Here is a 20,518-nt window from a genome sequence, read left to right as displayed (position 1 = left end):
CAGAAATGCACGTCAGAATTGAATGCACGTCAGAAATAGGAGGACAGAGAACTAGTGAGAAAAGTAACTCGACATGCAATAATGTTTCTTCTGGCAACGGGCAGTGAGTAAGCTACATCCCTTTGTGTCGGCAAATGGCATACTGGCGACCGCGCGAAGGACCACGCAGCGTCCATAAAACCCATCTTAACGGGAAATTTGGCCCCATACTTCAGGCAGTGCGTCACATCCTATCTCACAGCCAAGAACAGTGATTTTCAGCACGTGAAGTATTGAAAGCTTTCAATATTCGACACGGCAGCAGCACGGGCACCAGTATTACATCTGTTGCTTTTTGCTAGAAGAAGAAATACACTTTTATCAGTTATATTCTTTCCTATGTAGCAAGCGAACCCAGTTTAAAAAACTATATAATTCATGGGCGCTTTTCTTAACAGATCATATTACGTTGTATTTTTACTTTAAATTTCAATTTCTGATGAGGTTTAAGGTTTGATACTTTCGTTTTATCTTCCCTTTCAGTGTTTATGCTCTACTTGACGCATTAATTGTCGCTTAGCAGCTTTCGGCATTTACGCGTTTCATGTTTTCGTCTTATTATACTTTAACGTGCTAAAGCTGATATCTAGCCAGTGCGCAGCATGCCTCCGTGTTTTCCCCTCCCTCTTTTCGGCGTCCCTATTTTCTGGTGAACCAGAAGAATGTAGTTTTGTGAGCCTCCAGTCATATGTCTGTTCTTTTTTACCATTGTTTTACATCTTTCTGACAGAATCCTCAATTTGGCTCTAGGTTCCCTTTTGAATATTATGTTCGAGGAAGTAAGACCACACTTACTGCTCATGTATATGCTATTAACGTTACAGCGTTAGAGTGGACGTTCCGAGGAAAAGCCACTAATTCATCTTTGGTACAGAGAGTCTTGACGTTACACGCTATTGCGTGCAATAAAAATTATTAAAACGTCACTTAAATTATGATTATGAGGTAGCACCATGATTTAAATGTCATGACATCTGACGATGGAAAGCAAATCAAATATGCATAAAAGGAGTGTGCGATAATTAGGTGATTATAAAGCCAATTTTCCTTTGTTTGCGAGTCCGTCACACTGAACCTGGGCCACTGAGGCACGTTCGTTCGACTTAGTTAAAGAGAGAAATGTGTCGTGTGGTGTGTTACGTAGTCTATTCTGCCTACTGATGCGTTCTAATCAGTGTGTGCAATTAATAAAATGTACTAATTAACAAATAAAGCAAATAAATGGCCTAGCTTAAGTGTCCAGTAATTTTGCTTAGCGTGTTTTGGATACCGGAAACTGAAACCTGCAGCTACAGTTGATCACTGCCTTTGGCGTTCCACTGCAGATCCCAAGGTCGTGAGTTTGATTTCTGTGAGAGCTCCAAGTCGTGCAGTGGGTCCAACATACGAATCATGCACTTTGGACACTGCAAACAAACGGGCCGTCCGATAACCTCCGTAAATCTGTGTTGATAGACAGAATAGGATAGCGTTTACCACAGCCATCGTAATGCGAAGCTATAAAATAGTATCTATCGCTTGTCTTTGAATGTTCGTACAACCAAACGCCACTGTTCTCAACAAGGAGCATTTTCATGAAACTCGCTACCAGAGAAAGGCACGTAGGGCTTTGGGACTTTATTTTTTCACAAGAAATATCCAACTTTTGTCCTTAATTTTATTTTGATTTGTAGAATTTCAGATTTTTTTTTAGAAGACACTTCACAAACATTCGGCTCTGACTTTAAATAAGCGAATAATAAATATTCCAGTTCCAATGTTTTCTCAAATCATAATACAGTATGCGAGAAACAAGCTTCAAAACAAGAGTGCGTTTTGAACAAAAAGTACAAATTTGAGTTTCATGGAATAAATTAGTGCAAAGCACAGGTCGAGAAGAAGAACCTCGTCCTTTGGGCTAATTTATAGCCATGCAAAACCAAATAGCCCAACTTCATACTCTGACGAGTTTCAAATTTCAAATTTTAGAACATTGGCAAGTAAAAGAGTAACTCGTAATTGCAAGCAGGTGGGTGACAGGGGCAGTGATCTTCCGCGAGGCCGCATGTACATGCCAGGATATAAATGGAGTTTATTATCATACAGTTCATAAAGAATGTTCATTCAGCATGCCCTATCATTCGTAAAGGTAAAACATAAACCCTACGACAAGTCTCTGTTCTAGCTCGTTTGTATTTCATCTGCTGCTGATGAAGATCCCAGATAATGGCCGTGTGTTCCAAAGGTTTGGTTTCGGATAAAATCTGGTTTGTCTTTTGCGATTTCCGTTACAGAAAGCCTACCTTGCGCTGCTTCAAACTGCAAACACGGGCTTTACTTTCAGTACTTGCCGTGAAAAAATGCTGCAGTTTGGCGACGCGATTGATTTCAGCGTCGCTAACAGCGTCCCGAAAAATTACAGGTACTAATTTGTTTGAAGTGGTGACGTAAGGTGCGCTTCGATGTTTAATGCCCATCTCAGACTGAAAGTACAGTGAATATTTTTTAGACTCCTTTAGCTTATGCTGGCCTTGAGAGTTTCTCACGGAGTAAAAAAAAAACGGGCATTCACGTATGCGTATTTGCGCCCAACCCTTCCTTCCCCCACCCCAACCATTCCCTCCCCCTCCCCCCCCCCCCAAAAAAAAAGTACACCCAATGCACAAAAGATTTGAACGTTTTGCCCGTTACACTGTCGTTGTTTTCCACCAAAAGATAAAATGTCTGTTAAAATCGGCCATTAGGGAACGCCAGGAGACACATTTAACCTTGATGACCGGTCACCATAACTCTCTACCAACTCTCAACGCTGCTCTACCAAATAAGCTATGGCGATGGCTGTCCAATCTGCTGCTGTCGTGGGTATATCTGTTTACTGGGTGTAAGCGAACGTTGAGAGTGTTCGGAAGCGCCACCCTCGTCCATAGTGGCGGACGTCGCACGTCCTGTAAAACACACACACACACACACACACACACACACACACACACACACACACACACACACACACACACACACACACACACACACACACACACACACACACACACACACACACACACACACACACACACACACACACACACACACACACACACACACACACACGCACACACGCACACACACACACACACACACACACCGGAAGTAGGTTGCGTTGGCTCCGCAAAATAAAGATTTAAGAGAAGTGGGCACTTCTACAAAGACACATTTATTTATCAACGTTTCGACCGCGATGCGGTCTTCTTCAGGACTGTATATATATATATTGATGCCATAGGTAGCATAAGAGGGCTCTCGCACTATTTCCGCCCTCGCCGTTGGATGACGTTCCACGGCACACTCACGGTATTACAGGACGTGCTACCTCCCTCGCTATGGACGAGGGTAGCTCTGGTGAACGCTCTCAACGTTAGCTTACACGCAAAATATTAATACCCACGAAAGCAGCAGATTGGACAGCCGTCGCCGTAGCTCAGTTGGTAGAGCACCGGACGCGATATTCGGGGGTCGTGGGTTTCTTATCCCACTCGCGGCATGGTTGTTTTTTCTGCTGCTTTATTAGTAATTTTGTTTTAGCGACATATTAATCGTAGTATTATTCTACCACTGATCAGCACTACAAATTAAAAAAAGAAACATTCCCCTATGCACCTTGGTTTCGTTGACTGTTGGCTTCCTTCGTGTGTTTGTTCTTTCGATATAACAACGTTCTTAGCACAATCCATTCAGGCTACGCTTCTTCTAGGGCTCTATAAAATTTTTGAACAAAGTGTTTAGAAAATAAGCTGGTCAATACATGAGCCTATCATCGGCTTATTACAGATGTTTCTAATGACTAAAATTGAGCTTATTTAGGTTCCTCGTCATCTATCTAGACAACGTGTTAGGAGAAAGTTATAAGTATGCAGTTGCGATTTTTTTCGATAAATACTTATAGCCCTATATTTACGCACGTCATAGACAGGGGTTGTTTCAACAGAAAAAATTGGCAAAATATTAACGAGCGATATCGCACTGTCCTTCTCATAAAGACTAGCATCGAAATATTTTCAGCTATTTATGGTGAATGACACCCAGGAGCCAGCTCTTACTGTCACAAAGACGAGTTATTTCAGAAGAGGGAAGAGTAGAGCCGTATAAAAGTTTCACAGTGCAGTAAGGAACTTTTCGTATGATAATATCTGGAACAAAACAAATTTATTTGTTTGTGATGCGTGTAGAAAAGTACACAATCAACAATTACTGCGAAGTTTAAATCGCGCGTAAAAACGAAACCAATTGGCGCTTTTATCGTTATTAATAAATTGAAGCACTTAGCACACACATGTGCAAGAGGAGTTACGATGAATAAAAAATAATTAGGCAAATAAAAAAAAATGGCAGGGGATCGGTGGGTTGATCTGACGCAAAAGCGCAACATTAGACTAATTCGTCTTTGCATAACCTGGCACATCACGCATATTTCTTTGCATCCAAATGTACTGCACACTTAGACTTCTTGATATGCATTTACAGTTGGTTCTCTTGCAAACTTGCTCCTCTAGCCCATGTATGATCGCTAGTATCCATCGACGCTCTTTTCTGCAAGTTGCTCGGACGGAAATACTACATGAGAGGGGAGGCATAAGGCGCGAACGCACCTTTCTGTTGTCTCCTCTCCTATCCTGAGCTCACTTTTCTGCTCACCCTCCAGATGGACGCTTCAAAAAACGAGGGACGCTTTTTTCTGACGTAGGGGTTCTGATGCATTGGTATTAAAACTACCTATCATCTTGTGCGCCATGAAACCTCAAGAGACCTGACCCTATGGTGCGCATCAAAGCATACTGGCGTAATTGGCGGCAAGGACAAACTAACTTTTAGCCATTGCGACCAAATATATGCCGCATTTTAAAATAGAGAGAACCAATTCTCACCACTAAAAAAACGAAAGAAAAAAAGGACGCAGTCTGCTTCGTGAATGCGTGCCGATTCGTCAGCAGGAGAAGAAGATGATGAGAACCAGGACGAAGAACGACGCGACCAGGTCTCTTCTTGTGGCCGTGCTTGCAGCTTCCGCGGCTGGCCCCCGTGGTGCGGCGTCCGCCGACTGTCGTCCGGAGTACAAACAGCTGCCTGGCGGCCTGACGCACACCGCTTGCAAGCCACCGAATCCCAACTGCATCTCTGTCGCTGCCGGGCTAAGCGATTCGGACAAAGCCGAGGTGCTCAAGGCCCACAACGATTACCGCTCCCAGCTGGCTCAGGGGCGGCTCTCTGGCTTTCAACCGGCGACGAACATGTACCGCTTGGTAAGCATGCGGGAGAGTAACTCTTTTTGGTAGCCAGCGTAAGTGGACGTTAGGGTTAAGGTTACCCCCAGGAAGGACAAGCCTTGTGCGTTTCTGCCGCCTTGTTTGTTTCAGCCGCCAAATGTATAGCTTGAACTACGCGGATAAATTCACGTCATTATTCGACCTGCTGATGGATACAAAGAACTATGCAGCGGATGCTGCTCGCTTTAGAACATAGTGGTGCTACATATGGTTCCATTCAAAAGAACGTTTTCTCTCCGCGGCATAAGCTGTTTTTGAGAGGAACAGTTCCAGCTTCTGCTGCTATGCCTCCAGGAGCTTGAAGGTGATTTTGTATGAGTGGAGTAGCAGGTGCAGATATTTATGGGAGTGTACACGCGTGGCGAGAGAGGACGGCTGCGACTTAAGACACAATGAGTAGCCTTCCTTTCTGGGCAGCGTCCTGCGTGCAGTGGGTGCGGCTGCATAAAGAGAGGTGCGCCGGGAGACGAAATATGTAGAGTAAAAATAGGCGCCACGGCAAGTGATCTGCAGCGTTTTATCTTGTGTAAATGTCATGTGACCCGCCGCGATGGCTCAGTTGTTAGGGCGCTCGGCTACTGATCCGGAGTTCCCGGGTTGGAACCCGACCGCGGCGGCTGCTTTTTTATGGAGGCAAAACGCTAAGGCGCCCGTGTGCTGTGCGATGTCAGCGCACGTTGAAGATCCCCGGGTGGTCGAAATTATTCTGGAGCCCTCCACTACGGCACCTCTTTCTTCCTTTCTTCTTTCACTTCCTCCTTTATCCGTTCCCTTACGGCGCGGCTCAGGTGTCCAACGATATATGAGACACATACTGAGCCATTTCCTTTCCCTAGAAACCAATTATTATTATTAATAATAATAATATTATTATTATTATTATTATTATTAAACGTCATGTGTGCGGTCATGTGCCTGGTTCTTGAAAGAGCGGTGCAGACATTGATGTCGGCAGTCCTGCGCAAAATGTGCGGACAAATCTGTTTGGAGAAGAGGTCTTAACTGCTTAGCTGATCAATCGCAGACCCGAAAGAGGTGAAGGTTGAAACGGCTGTCGGCACTGGCTACGTGGTTGACTACAACGACAAACAAAACAGCAATAGAGAGCCTCCTTTGCATTTATAAACGTGCATTTATATACGTTCTTTACTACTTTGGTCCCTAGTGAATCCTGGGAATCAGACCACCTGAATCGCTCAACAAAGGAAAAATATTGATGGATTTACGGAGGCACTGAAAGACATGGTAGGCTGTCCAGAAAGTATTTGATATTTATAGTTTACATCTGAGTCCAGTTATTACGAAGTTCAATGGGTCCCACCATTTCAAGGTTAAAGATGCGGCTTTGTTATAGCCGTAAGCGCCTTCGCTAAACTGCAGCCTTCCAACCGATTAATTTGCCGTAATGCATACCGAGTTTAGCATAGCTGGCGTTTATGAACTGCCGATAGATGGTATGAGTCCCTGTGAAACGTGCAGCGAAGGCCCACCACGCTGCTTGCGGTACATGAGAAGATTAAAATTGGTTTTTGAGGAAAGGAAATGACGCAGTAACTGTCTCACGTATTTCGGTGGACACCCGAACCACGCCGTAAGGGAAGGGATAAAGAAGAGAGTGCCGTGACCGCACAGTACACGGGTGCCTTTTGCGTTTCGCCTCCATCGAAACGCGGCCGCCGCGGTCGGGTTCGAACCCGGGTACACCGGCTCAATAGACGAGCGCTTTAACCACTGAGCCACCGCGGCGTATTCTGGTACATTAGCTAACCGAATAATGTGCCGTGCGAACGCGCCCATTTCTTTTGCGGCCGTTTTACATGGGCTTGAGCGCTTGAAATTGAGCGTTGTCGAAACATGTCCTAGGGTACAGCGAAAGGGCGATTAAGAATATTTAGCTCCGTCCTTGAAGCGAAAAGCTTCACTACGCAAAGTAAAGCAGTCTTTGAATAGGCAGTACAACGACCTGAAACGACCTTCATCTCAAACAAGGGTTCCTTAAGGAGCGGTTCAGGTGTCCACTGAGATGTGAGACGGATACAGCGCCTTTTCCTTATCTCAAAATCGAATGTTCATTTTTTCAATTTTCACTGACATCGCACAGCACACGGGCGCCTTAACGTTTGCGGTGCGATGTCAGTGCTCGTTATATTGAAAATTGAATATTGGATTTTGAGATTAGGAACTGGCGTTCAAGACCCCCACGTGGTGCATAGTATTCCGGAGCCCTCCACTACTGCACCTCTTTCTTCCTTTCTTCTTTAACTCCCTTCTTTATACCTTCCCTTCCGGCGCGGTTCAGGTGTCCGCCGATATGTGAGACCGATACTGCGCCATTTCCTCTTCCCCAAAACCAATTTTCATTTTAATTTTTTCAGTTTCCTCTTTCTTCTTTTATTCTTTCCCTCCCTTTATTATTCCTTTCCTTACGGCGCGTTTCGGGTGTCTACCAGGATGTGACAGTCACTGCGCCATTTCATTTCCTCAAAAACCAATCAAAATAAGTGAGGCGCCGGCATTCATTGGCGTTGACAACTTTGCAAAGGCCGTTCATTTTCACGAAAGGGAAGGCGCACAACCGGCTTCGAGTGTCAGTGGAGACCTTAATCTCGTTTTCATGTACGTGGCGTTGGTGTCCAACTTAAAAACATGCTTTGATTGCGTTCCGCACACTGGATAGGCAGTGCGCCTACCCTGGCACCCTGGCAGGTGGCACTGAATGGTTGATCGCGAGAGGTTGGTCACCAAATGAATGCGGCGGCCTATTGCTGCAGTGCCGCGTGTCTGCACAACGTTGTCACCGCTAATTCATGCAGCCCACATCTCTCCCTTACCACCGCCATGTAACTTTTGGTTGTTTTTTGGGGAAAGGAAATGGCGCAGTATCTGTCTCACACATCGGCGGACACCTGGACCGCGCCGTACGGGTAGGGATCAAGGAGGGAGGGAAAGAAGAAAGGAAGAAAGAGGTGCTGTAGTCGAAGGCTCTGGAATAATTTCGACCACCTGGGGATCTTTAACGTGCACTGACATCGCACAGCACACGGGCGCCTATGCGTTTCGCCTCCATCGAAACACTGCCACCGTGGTTGGGTTCGAATCCAGGAACTCCGGATCAGGAGCCGAGCGCTCTAACCACTGAGCCACGGCGGCGAGTAAACGCCATTGAGGCGTTCACTGACCCAGGAATCCGTTATGCGCCCTTCCTGCCCTGAAGATCATCAACGTCAAGAACGTTGACAACGGCAACGCCAATGAACACATTGAACGCCGACAGCTTTCGCATTTTATACACTGGATTAGGTGAGGTAATTTACATTTGTAGAATTGTTTTTTTAAGAAAGGAAATAACGCACTGTCTCAATTATCTCGGTGGACACCCGAACCGCACATTACGGAAGGGATAAAGAGGGAGTGAAAGAAGGAAAGGAGAAGAACGGCTGTGGCGAGCGTGTAGCGGAGCTGCCTTGGACGAGCCTCAGAAGCTTAGCACTTGTCCGGACCCCGTAGAATATCTGTTACGGGCCCCAAATGGACTTGTTTTTGGAAATGTGGCGGAGAGTTTGAATGTTGCTTCACTTCCGCCACCGGTTGGCCCGGTATTGCAGTGCCTCCGGGATCGGCCTTGGTGTTTATACCACGCGTCTTTACTGTCCTGTCTTTCTATCCCATCTTTCAACTCTCCTACTATCTGCACGTGGTAGCGATTGTGGCTCGGCTTGAGCCAGTGAGCAGGCCTGTGCACTTTCCTTTTCTTTCTTCATGGCAACAACAGACAGACAGAAGCTAAGCAAGCATCCTTGGATTTCACTGAATTCCAGGGTGAACCAATTTAAGCCACTGACAGTTTTTTGGGATGCTGAAGCCGGTACGGACCTATGTAAAAGCGGGCGCTCCAGTAATTTTATTGCGAAATCACATTCACCGCGGAGATCATTAGCACGCGTGCTTGAACGCTTCACTACATGAGAGATATCTTGTGAATAATGCATACGCCAGATAGGAGGATTTTGATGATTGCCGCCAATTGGGCATATAAAATGTCTGGACTTTGGTTTGGCGCCCCTTTGCGTATTCATCCAGCGGGATCTCGATATTATAGGGTTATAGCATAGCGGGATCCGCTATCCACTACCGTGAACCACTTCCTCCGGGCGCCACTGCGAGCGCTCAGAACGCCAGGGGGGCCCCAGATGGCGCCACGTTCCCGTCAGCTGCGTGCCCGCCTGCATCAGCGCGTACTGGTGGTGCCCTGCTGAAGTGGATCACGTTAACGGATCGCGGATCGCGGTATGTTTGTTATAAGTCTTTATTAACGGCACCTAGCACTGCCAAGCACTTCGAACCTTGTGATCATGCTGAAAAACTCGAAACTAAAGTGCATCTCGAGTTAGCGAAGCAGCGCGAGTTCTCTGTGGTCAGTGTGCAGCGAGGAGAACACGGGAACACCAACCACTATGGCAGTTCTGTCCAGGCAATTAAGTTTTCTGCATGTTTTGTGCGTTGCTCGACAGAGCAGGGTAACTCGACAGAGCAGGCTGTGCGCGACTATCTACTGCGTGAAATCTGTATGGAAGCATTCCTAAAGGGGATTACTGAGGGTGCGTTATATCTAGCTGAAGGAAGGTTCTACTTCGTAAAAACATGATATAAGATGCATAGGTTTCTACGCGAGCTTTGAAGAGTAACTGGCTCCCCTGCGTTATATTCATTATTTTATTGGACTGCGCTTTTTTATTGCGAGTTTCGAATGTGTATGTTATTGGCCCTCTTCACAAGTTTTAACGGAACTGTTGTAAAAAGTGAATTATTCTGCAACGTACTCGGGCGGCAGTTCAATGCGCAGCAACACAACTCATGCCTTTACTTTTTGACCTGACCGCATTTTGAGAAATTTTGGATTTGTGCCTAGTAGCCTGAGCCATTGTTTGACGAAGCCAGCGTGTAATTACTCGACATTTTCAAGTGGACATCATTCGATTTGCGCTGCACTATTTTCGACGAAATTAAATTTTAGGTTGTATTAATGCCGACCTTTTTTCGGTATTATTCCAAGAATGAAAAACTATGCGGAAGAAAATGATGGGTTTCATTTTCGCGGATAGGCCTGATCTCGGCATTTCGCAATAGTGTGCGTCCCGAGAATAAGCAGCTTCCAGTCCAACATGATTTCCCGCAAAGAGAACAGATAATTCAGTTGAACCGGCCGCCGCGGTGGCTCAGTGGTTACGGCGCTCGGCTGGTGACCCGAAAGACGTGGGTACAGTCCCTGCTGAGGCGGTCGAATTTCGATGGAGGTGAAATTCTAGATGTCCGGGTACTGTGCGATGTTAGTTCAGGTTAATGAATCCAAGGTGGTGGAAATTTGGGGAGCCGTCCACTACGCCGTCCTGAATAGCCTGAGCCGCTTTGGGACGATAAACCCCAATAAAGCATAAACGATAAACCATCCGCTGGACCAGGACCACTTGCCTCCGTAGTGGACTTGAGATTTATTCGAAATATACGGAGAGCAATATCAGAGGAGACCGGTGAAACTTTTCTTACACGTTGCGTTGGCGACACTTAAGCGTCATTTCATAACACCAAAACATCGAATTGGGCAAGTCATCGAGATGCCACCGCCTTTTCATACGTTTTATTCTAATAAATCTGGTAATTTGCTGCTTATTCTACAACTTTCGCGATTAATAAAGCAATTTCGTAGCACCAGCATCAGAGAGAAGGGGGTTCATAACATTCTTTTACATTTTTTCGCTCTCATTTATGTTGCAGAAATGGGACGACGAGCTCGCTGAAGTAGCCCAGGCGTTCAGCGATCTATGCGACGACAGCAAACACGACGATAAACAGGAGCGGATTACGTGTAAGCTTCCACAGACTACCAAACATTAACTCTTGGCAGCCATTCTGTCCGTAATCGTATAGACGTTGGATTTAACGGAAATTGTTGAACCAAGATATATAACACAAATACCTTTTATGTTTCTCGAAAACGACTGCAGGAAAAAAAGTGGCAACGCCGGCGCCGGCTTTTCTGTAGAACTTCACCCCTGCGCTATCCCGTAAAAGCAGCAGTGGGATGTCAGCGTAAAGGATTTGAATCGGACACCAAAAATAACGCCCAATAGCTATAATAAACTCCAGCCCTCGTACACTGCTTACCTGATAGCGTGCACCGTTAGTCCGACACGTAATCAGTGATTACTATAAAAAGAACAGAGATCACTATAAAATGAACATTGGTGTCATATACCTAATAGAACTAACACACATCGTCAGCGAGGCCCAAGTTTACATCGGTTTATTTTATATATGGTTTTTTTATATTCCATAATAGACAAGTATAAATAAAAGGTGCGGTACTAAGCTCAAGCCCGTATTCCGGGGATCGAACCGTGATGCAGTTTCTTGGCTGCAGTTAATTGAAACCGATAGTGATTATACAGGGCATCCTAGCTAATTTTAGCCAGGGTGTAAAAACATTTTCGAGGCGCATGATGGCGACGGTATCAGTTGCAAGCTGCTGGCAGATATATTGTCAAATAGTGGTGACGGCAGTCCGACGTGCAGGAAGAAAGCAAAAAGGGCTTCCAAACGAAACTCTTTATCAGGCTCACTCGCGCCCAGAAACAACTGAATTACTCGGTGGCGGTGTACCAACAAGCGTGCTCGGCGGTCGCCGAACAGCATGCCACCAGCTATCGGCCGTGCTCAAGTTTAAAAAGATGATAGCGATATTTCGACATACGGCGTGCAAAGTTACCACAACAGTCAAAAATAACGTAAAATGGGCTCCGCCTGGATGAGATCAGTAGAGATAAGTGTGGTCACGTCTCGCACCATAAACAAAGCGATAAAACCGCGTGCTGTCCGCTCTTAAGAATGAAGAAGCAATACAAGGATTGGCGTCATTACTACAATTTAAAAGAAGCATCTACACAATGACTTAAACCAAATAGGGTGACTAGAAACAAATAAAACTGGCTGTGCACTACAAACACCGAGTGTAGAAGCACATGGTTCCTTAGCACGCATAGTAGGGCTTAATTAGAGGGTAGACATGGACGTACATGGTGTCGCTGGGATGAAGTCACTCCTTCAGGGACTACTTCATAGTACATTTCATGTGGCCGACGAAGAACCTTGTATATTGGAAGAAATAGCGGCGCAAAAGCTTTTCTCTACATCAGCGGCAGTGAACGGGCGCCCAAACCGAGACTCGATCTCCTGGCTTGTATTGCGCGTTGGGTATTCGTGGGTCTGGCGTCACGTCACTGCTGGGCTTTGATCCGTATTCGGGCCAGTCTTAGCGCTTCTGCGCTCTGAAGGTAGGCGGCGGCATTATCTTCGGTAACATTGGGGAGCCTGGAGTTTAGCTTGGTTGTGGCCTCCCTACCATGGACCAGCCTAAAAGGCGTCATCTTGGTGTTCTTCTGCACTGCCGTGTTGCAGGCGAAGATAATGTCAGGAAGGATGACGTCCCATGTCTTGTGTTCGGCATCGAAATATATGGCGAGCATGTCAGCGAAGGCTTTGTTGAGGCGCTCCGTCAGATCGTTGGCCTGTGGATAATATGTAGTTGTCCTGCGGTGGCATGTTTGGCTGAATACAGCGCAAGATGGCTTGCGTCAGTTACGCCGTGAACGCTGCTCCTCTGTAAGTGATGACTACATCGGGGGTGCCGTGTCGCAGAAGAATGCACTGCAGGAAAAATTTGGCGATTTCATGTGGGGTTCTGTTCAGTACGGCTTTTGCCTCGCCGTAACGGGTCAGGTACTCGGCGGTTATGACAATTCCCTTTTTTCAAGGCGTTCACTTCGGGGAATGGCCTAGCAGGTACTTGCCAATTTGCTGGAGTGGTCTTGAAGGGTGTTCAATAGGGTCCAGAAATCCTGCTGCTCGTGTGGGTGGGGTTTTTCGTCGCTGACAATCTCGGCAGGTTTTCACATTATGTTCGACATCGGCCGAGAGTCAGAGCTTTCATGTTGGAGAGGACGTAGGGGGTGTCGCTGTGGCTCAGGAGTGCGTACTGCAGCGGCGTGGGGGATGGCCTGTGGTTCTGTGGACGTCCTAGTCGGGGTGTCAAGTGCTTCCAGTTCTTTCCGTACCGCATCCATGAGAGTGTGTGCTTGCGGCTGTGGGGATAACGGCAGCAGTCGTTGTAACTCTTCGCGGACGATTTCACAGATAAAACTCCCCGCAAATTCTCACTGGTGGTTCTCTTCATGTCCGGATGAATTTCACAGACTTGATCCGGGTGGTTGTAATGCCGAGTCCGGACGTCGACGGTCTTCTCGATCATGGCGGCTGTTGCGTCAACTCTTTGACGGGTTTTGGCGGCTGGAAGACGATGCGTACTAAGAAATGCTCCTTGACGCTGCGCATTAGAAGCTGCATGCAGCTCCTTTTCCTCGGTCACCTCAAGATGGGCGTGACCAAAGAGGCGGTTCATCTTTGACGTAACCGAGGACTGACTCGTTCGGGAGCTGGATTCTGGTTTCGAGGACTCGTACAGCTCTTTTGTGCCCCACGACGATCGCGGATGCCTTCAAGAGTTCCGGCTTGAATAGGCCCCAAGTCGTTAGAGAAGACATGAGGTTTTTTTTACCATGTATGTGCTGAGTCTTACGGAGAGAAAAAGACGAGCTTTGTATTTGTCGCATCATCCCAACTATTCAACGATGCGACGAGCTCAAATTAGTCCAACCATTTTCAACGGACTTCGCTTGTGGAGCCATTGAATGCTATTGGCATCCGCGGCTGCGGCAAGATGATCGCGTTCGACATCTGTGGCGAGCTCATGTTGGACATTTCCGCGTCTTTTCGTTGTCAGGTGCGGCTCAGCAGGGTCCCGAACTGAGGTTGCGCTCCTTGAAGACGTCGACTGGTTCGGTGAACTGCGGGCTCGTTCTCTGATGCGAAGCGCAGATGACTGCCGTCACGACTTGAACGGCGTTTCTGGTGTATGAACGGCTACCCCGCATCTCCACCAGATGTCATGTAGTGGTGACGGCAGTCCCGCGTGCAGAAAGACAGCGAAAAAGGCTTCCAAACGAAGCTCTGCATTAGATTGGCTTGCTCCCACAAAGAACTGAAAGACTCGGCGGCTGCGTAGCAGGAAGCGTGCTCGGCGTTCGTCGAACTGTATGCTTGCCGCTTTTGCCCGTGCTCAGTTCAAAGCTGATAGCGAACTTTCGAGATACGGCATGAAAAATTACCATAACAGCCTGGAGCAACGTAGAATCGGCTCCACAGGAATGCGATCAACCGAGATAAATCTGGGAGTGTATTTCATTACAAATAAAACGATAAATCCGCGTGCCGGAAGCTTTGAAGAATGCACAAGCAGTACAAAGATTCGCGGCCGCATAAAACAAGTCACACTATTTTTATTCTACTTAATTGGGTAATTAGGCCAGCTTGATTAGCCAACTTCGCAAGCAATGAAGTTCAGCCAAAATTCCAAATAGCAACTCGTAAAAAGGTCAGCAAAACGACTCATTGAAGTTTCCATCTATTGCGTATCAGTTTTTCCCGCTTCCTTCGACTGCCCGCGAAATATAAAAATTTACCATGTGACATAGCCGCTTGTCCAACGCGTGTCAGCGCTCTTAAACCTTCCGTGCATAAACTAACAAATCGTTTAGTCGGGTGTGCTGCCACGTAAGACCCGACACAGGCATTGGCTGTGCGATTTACTCCAGCGCGAGCGTTAAGCTCTGCGTCTGCTTACCACCATCGCGAACTGCAACAGGAAAGCCGATCTCTATCGTCAATCACCAGTCAATGCCTGTGTTGCTGCCCTGCAGTCTGTTAAGCGGCAGCGCACCCGATAAATGCTACACCTTATTGTACCCGCAAGTTTGTGAGCATTGAAATCACGGCGCGGAAGCCAGCAAATAATAAGGTCGTATACTTCACGGTTATCTGCAGTAAGCAGAAATAAACAATACGTAATAGATACAAAGATAGAAAGTTTTAAATCGAACGCTTTGCGAAAACTTCGACAACTTTAAAATTGGAATTTTTTGTGGAACATCGTGTCTTCTGAATAACAGATGACGTGCGCGTATCAGCACGAAAACGGGCCTGTGAGAGGCTTGACGGGGCAGTCGCTTGTGAAACCTAAACGAGCCTGCTACAACAGGCCCACCGTCCCCTATGGCAATGAGGTTTCGCCGATGAATGCGCTAAGCCGGTCCGCTCAGGTCTGATAATTTGTTGTTTTTTATTTTGGGCTCTTGTTCTTTCTTTTCTTGATTTTTTTTCACGTATTGAAGGAAAAGACGTCATGACGGTGTCATATCTTTCTTTTGAGCTCAGTTGAAACCATCGTCTTATCTTTGCGCACTGCATTTTGTCCTCAAGCAGCATAGTGCAGCCGAGAAGTCTCGCCAACTTGTCCTTTAGAGATTAACATTTTATTTAGCCTACATAGAGCTTAAAGCTTAAAAAGCATTTCCCGGAGGTTTACGGACACACGTGTGTACAGACTTACATATGAAGTCTGCATTCTGAATTTCTGTGCTTTTACAGATTAATCTCAAACTTTGTAGTTTCTTTGGCGTTCGTTATTGAGCAATCTGTTTTTGTATCTCCGCTCATATTATACGAAGTACACGCACACGCTAGTGAAAATAGTAGCTGGCTTCCATTTCTCCCTTCGTTTACCTTCACTGCTCCTTAAACAAAATCTCGCTTCGGTATAGTGCGCCCTAAAGTTCTAGTAATTCAACAGCCATTAGTACCGTCATCGCTAATAATAATATGTGCAAAAATAGCTCACATTTATAAACATGAAGCGTAGAACAAGTAAGGTTTTAAAAATTTCTGACATAAAGCAGCTACGAAACGGTCTGCGTGTGGAGAATTTCCAAATCCTTAATTTCTTACCGGCGGCTACCAAATTAGGCGTGCTAGACAGCCGTCAGCGGTGTCTTGTTACTTCCATTTTTTTTACGGAGTTCCAAGTTAAGAATAATTTTGTTTTAGGTCACGACTGATACTTATTCAAATGCGATTCAAAAGTTTCGTTGCGTCCTCTCACTTATACTACGTGATATATATTGCCCCAAACCAGCCAAATTTCAGGTGGTTGGCCAGAACCTTGCCTTCAGTTATGAATCGAGTGACACACGTACTGTGGATGGTGCCGGACGCGTTAAAGACTGGTTCGACGAGTACAAGGACTTCAGTCCTCAAAATGTCGACCCATTTCAAGTAGCCAGAGGCCCAGCTGTCTTGCATTTCACGCAGGTACGTAACGCACGTTGTGTGTCATATCTTGCATTGCAGCATGGTGGTTGTTTCCGCTAAGGCCGTAAAACCGAAACTGCGCAACTCTGTGGCCAAGGGCTAGTTCCTGACTATAGCTCGACGTAGAAGGTGATCATTCTTTGGCTTCAATTCAGCTTTGTCTGGTTTTATAGTTGCCTGGATGTAACCAGATAAAGCAGCTGGTGAGGGTCATGTAACAGCACATGCGTTGAAGAACGGAGGGGAGATTGTGCTGGAAAAACTTGCCACCCTGCATACGCAATGCCTTATGACCCCAAACCTAACAGAAGCTTGGAGGAACGCTAACATTATCTTAATTCTTGATAAAGAAGACGCCAAAAATTTGAAAAATTACAGGCCGATGAGCTTACTGTCCGCTGCCTACAAGGTATTTACTAAGGTAATCGATAACAGTCAGCGCAACCTTAGTCTTAGTCAACCAAACGATTAGGCAGGCTTTCGTAAAGGATATTCCAAAATAGATCATATTCACACAATCATTCAGGTGATAGAGAAATGCGTAGAATATAATCAACCTCTATATATAGCCTTCAATGTTTACGAGAGAGCATTTGATTCAGTGGAAATCTCTAAAGTCGTACATGTATTGAGAATCAGGGTGTAGACGAGCCTGATGTGAAAATACTGGAAGATATACACAGGAACTGCAGAGCTACTACCATGGTCGTCCGTAAAGTCAGCAATAAAATTCCAATAAGGAAGAGCGTCAGGCAAGTAGACACGATATCGCCAACGCTGTTCACCGCCGGCTTACAGCAGGCATTCCGAGGCTTGAATTGGGAACTATTGGGGACAAGAGGTGATGGAGAATACCTACATAATCTGCGATTCGCTGATGACATTGCCTTGCTGAGTCACTGAGGAGGAGAGCTGAAAATCATGATCAGTGATTTAGTCAGGCAGAGCAGAACGGTGGGTCTAAAAATTAACATGCAGAAAACCAAAGTAATGTTAAACAGTCTTGCAAGGGGGGAACAACAGTTCACAATTGGTAGCGAGGTGCTGGAAGTGGTAAAGGAATATGTCCACTTATGGTAGTTAGTAACCGCTGATTCGTATCATCAGAGGGAAATAACTAGAAAAATAAGAAAAGGGTGGAGCGCATATGGCAGGTTCTCTCATATCGTGAATGGCACTTTACCAATGTCCCTCAAGAGAAAAGTATACAACTGCTTTATCTCACCGGTGCTCACTCATCTATGCAGCAGAAACGTGGAAGCTAAAGAAAAGGGTTCAACTTAAGGACAACACAGCGAGCCATGGAATGGAAATTGATATGTGTAACGTTAAGAGACAGGAAGAGGGCAGAGCGGGTGAGGGAACAACCGCACGTTAGTGACATCGTAGTCGAAATCAAGAGCAAGAAATGGGCTTGGGCAGGGCATGTACTACGAAAGGAAGATAACCACTGGTTCTTAAGGTTTGGAGTGGATTCGATGAGAAGGCAAGCGTAGCAGGGGGCGGCAGAAATCTAGGTGGGCGGATGAGGTTAACAAGTTTGGGGCATATGGTGGGCGCAGCTGGCAAATGACAGGGTTTATTGGAGGGGAATGGAAGAGGCATTTTTCCTGCAGTGGGCGTATTGAAGTTGATGATGAACCATTGGACCCCTCTAAATGTAACTCATAAGAATTCAGGTCAGTGTGCCGTGGATATTTCATTGGTTACTTTTGCGTGTTTAAATGTGGTGCCTGTTTAAAAAGTCGGAACATTTTTCGAAAGATATTTTATGTGCGACTCAGCAGAAGCCAGTGGTTCCCGGATGGAATAGTTTGGTCGTGAGCACCAGAGACTGGGGGTGGTGAGAAAACCGAGGCACACCAACTGCTGCCCATAGAGTTCTGACATTCTAGGGGATCATTAGGCGTGAAGAATTTGCGCAAGCTACTTTCCTTAATGTGCTTTCGTGCAAAAAATTCAGATGCGTGTCAGAATTCATGACAGAGATCGTGTCGTGAGTCATTGAAAATTTTCTTTATTTGGGTGTCAAAGTGTTGTAATATTTAGCGAGGAAAACGCTTTCCCTATCATGCTGAAAAAAAAAAACATCGGCGGTGGTTTAGCTCTGGATAAACCTGGAGTGACGCGATAGCTACAGCTGGCCGAGTATAACTTGGTCACGTGACCAACCACTCGACGACCCACGTGATGAGCCACGGCGCCACGCCGCCGGCAGCTGCTCCGCCAGTTAGTGCAGGGTTAGGCCTGATAGGACGAGCGTAAGGTTTGTCAAAACTTCAAAGCTGAAAAAAAGCACGAAAGGCGACACACGGGGGAAGAAATAAATTACAATGAGAAGTGCTAAATCGCAACTCAAGTTTATCCAAGAAAGGTACGCTACACGGCACAAAAACACAAAAAAGCAATAACCACATTTTACACCACGCGTAGAAAACCAAACCACAAAGTTTATCACTGAAAGTGAAGTCATGAGACTAAATATTCGAATTCTCAATTAGTCAATCCTACGGAAGTATGGGTGATGCAGTAAGCACTATTTAGGCGCATATGAAAGAATTTCATGACTTGAAGACCCGATATGTAAGTCGACCCAATAGGTCTTTTTACCGTACGTGCGGCAATCCTTCGGCAGGTTGAGAGAATCCGCTCCAAGTACTCTCTTGGGATCTGCTAAACTTTCTATAGTACAGCTTCCGGTCTGGCCTATGTTTAAAGCACCTCAGGACAGTGGCAACTCTTAGAAAACCCCGACGCCAAATGCAACAAACGGGGCTTTGCGCTTGAAGATGCACTCATTTCTTCTTTTCTTTTTCCTACATCATTTTTCCGGCTGCGCACCCAAGAACATAATGCACGCAACTTCCGAGCGCAGAAAAGACCCGCCCGGCGCCGTGTTTATATCTGCCCAGGACGGGAAGATATATCACGACCAATGAATGGCGACGGGGTTATGGTAAAGCCAAGGTTGACTGGAGAACAAGTCCTTGCGAGTGTGGAGCCAGACAGGCGTTTTGGGTGCGAGAACTGGCCGTTATGGTTCGGGCCCATTGTAAGGGAATTCTACTAGTGCTGTAGCGGCAACACCATTGCAGTTACTACTCCTTCATATCTTTCGGCAGGATTTTATTTGTTTTTTTTACCAGCAGAGAACGTAAACCAAGTTTTGTTTTCTTGACTTGCAGGTAACATGGGCGCAAACAAGGTACGTTGGCTGCGGTTACACGCATTACAAGCTTCAAAATGACCCTCAGCCGCAATTCCCTTTCAAGAAGCTGTTCGCGTGCAACTATGCGCCTGGGTATGTTGTTTGTACTTTGTTGTAGAGTAAAAGAATATACTGAATTTCTGTGATGCAACTGCTGGGTCATAACTTTGTGACGCCTCTGGTTCTTGAAAACTAGTCACAAAAAGTCGTTTTATTTTGTTCTCAATGGCACAAACCAGTTATAAAGGCCAGTCACTCACAGTGGTGGAAACTGCATTAATCACAGCACCGACCTGTTGGCGTCATTGTACTACAGAGCGGCAAAGATATTCAAACGCCTCCTGCAAGCACGCGCTGTTGAAATGATTGAATAACAGACACTACGACTACACCATTCTTCAACGCTTGCAAGTCAAACGTAATTAACGGTTGAAGGAGTGCTGTTATGCTTAAATGCCCGCAAGCCAGAATGTGAGCTTTTTTCAGATTTATCAAGTTTTTGGAAATCGAAACACTCACTGAAGTGGTCAGATCCAAACAAAACGACAAAGGGTGCTGTGGCACCTAAACTAAAGGGTAGGAAAATTTTCAGAGATGGGCTCTGCACTTTCTGTGGTGTGCGATGCGCTTTGTGCGAGCCCTCATGCGGTGGAAGAGGTGCCGGAAAAGTTACATACAAACTGACATTGTTCAAAGCAGCCCTTTAAACTACTCTACT

The 20,518-nt window shown here is 46.1% G+C and overlaps 1 protein-coding gene across 1 annotated transcript in view; it reads left to right on the top strand.

The window, feature by feature from the left end:
- LOC144129760 (cysteine-rich venom protein-like) overlaps positions 1-20,518 on the top strand; it is a 54,411-nt gene that overhangs the window by 20,578 nt on the left and 13,315 nt on the right. Inside the window, exons 3-6 of the mRNA XM_077663839.1 lie at positions 5,004-5,312; positions 11,109-11,199; positions 16,417-16,592; positions 19,778-19,893. Of these exons, the coding sequence (XP_077519965.1) occupies positions 5,004-5,312; positions 11,109-11,199; positions 16,417-16,592; positions 19,778-19,893 (692 nt within the window). The remainder of the gene's footprint in view (positions 1-5,003; positions 5,313-11,108; positions 11,200-16,416; positions 16,593-19,777; positions 19,894-20,518) is intronic.

Source organism: Amblyomma americanum, chromosome 4, assembly GCF_052857255.1.
Source record: "Amblyomma americanum isolate KBUSLIRL-KWMA chromosome 4, ASM5285725v1, whole genome shotgun sequence".
In the NCBI taxonomy this organism is placed as follows: domain Eukaryota; kingdom Metazoa; phylum Arthropoda; class Arachnida; order Ixodida; family Ixodidae; genus Amblyomma; species Amblyomma americanum.
Note: the sequence above shows the minus strand (reverse complement) of the source record. Positions and strands in the feature narration are given on the sequence as shown.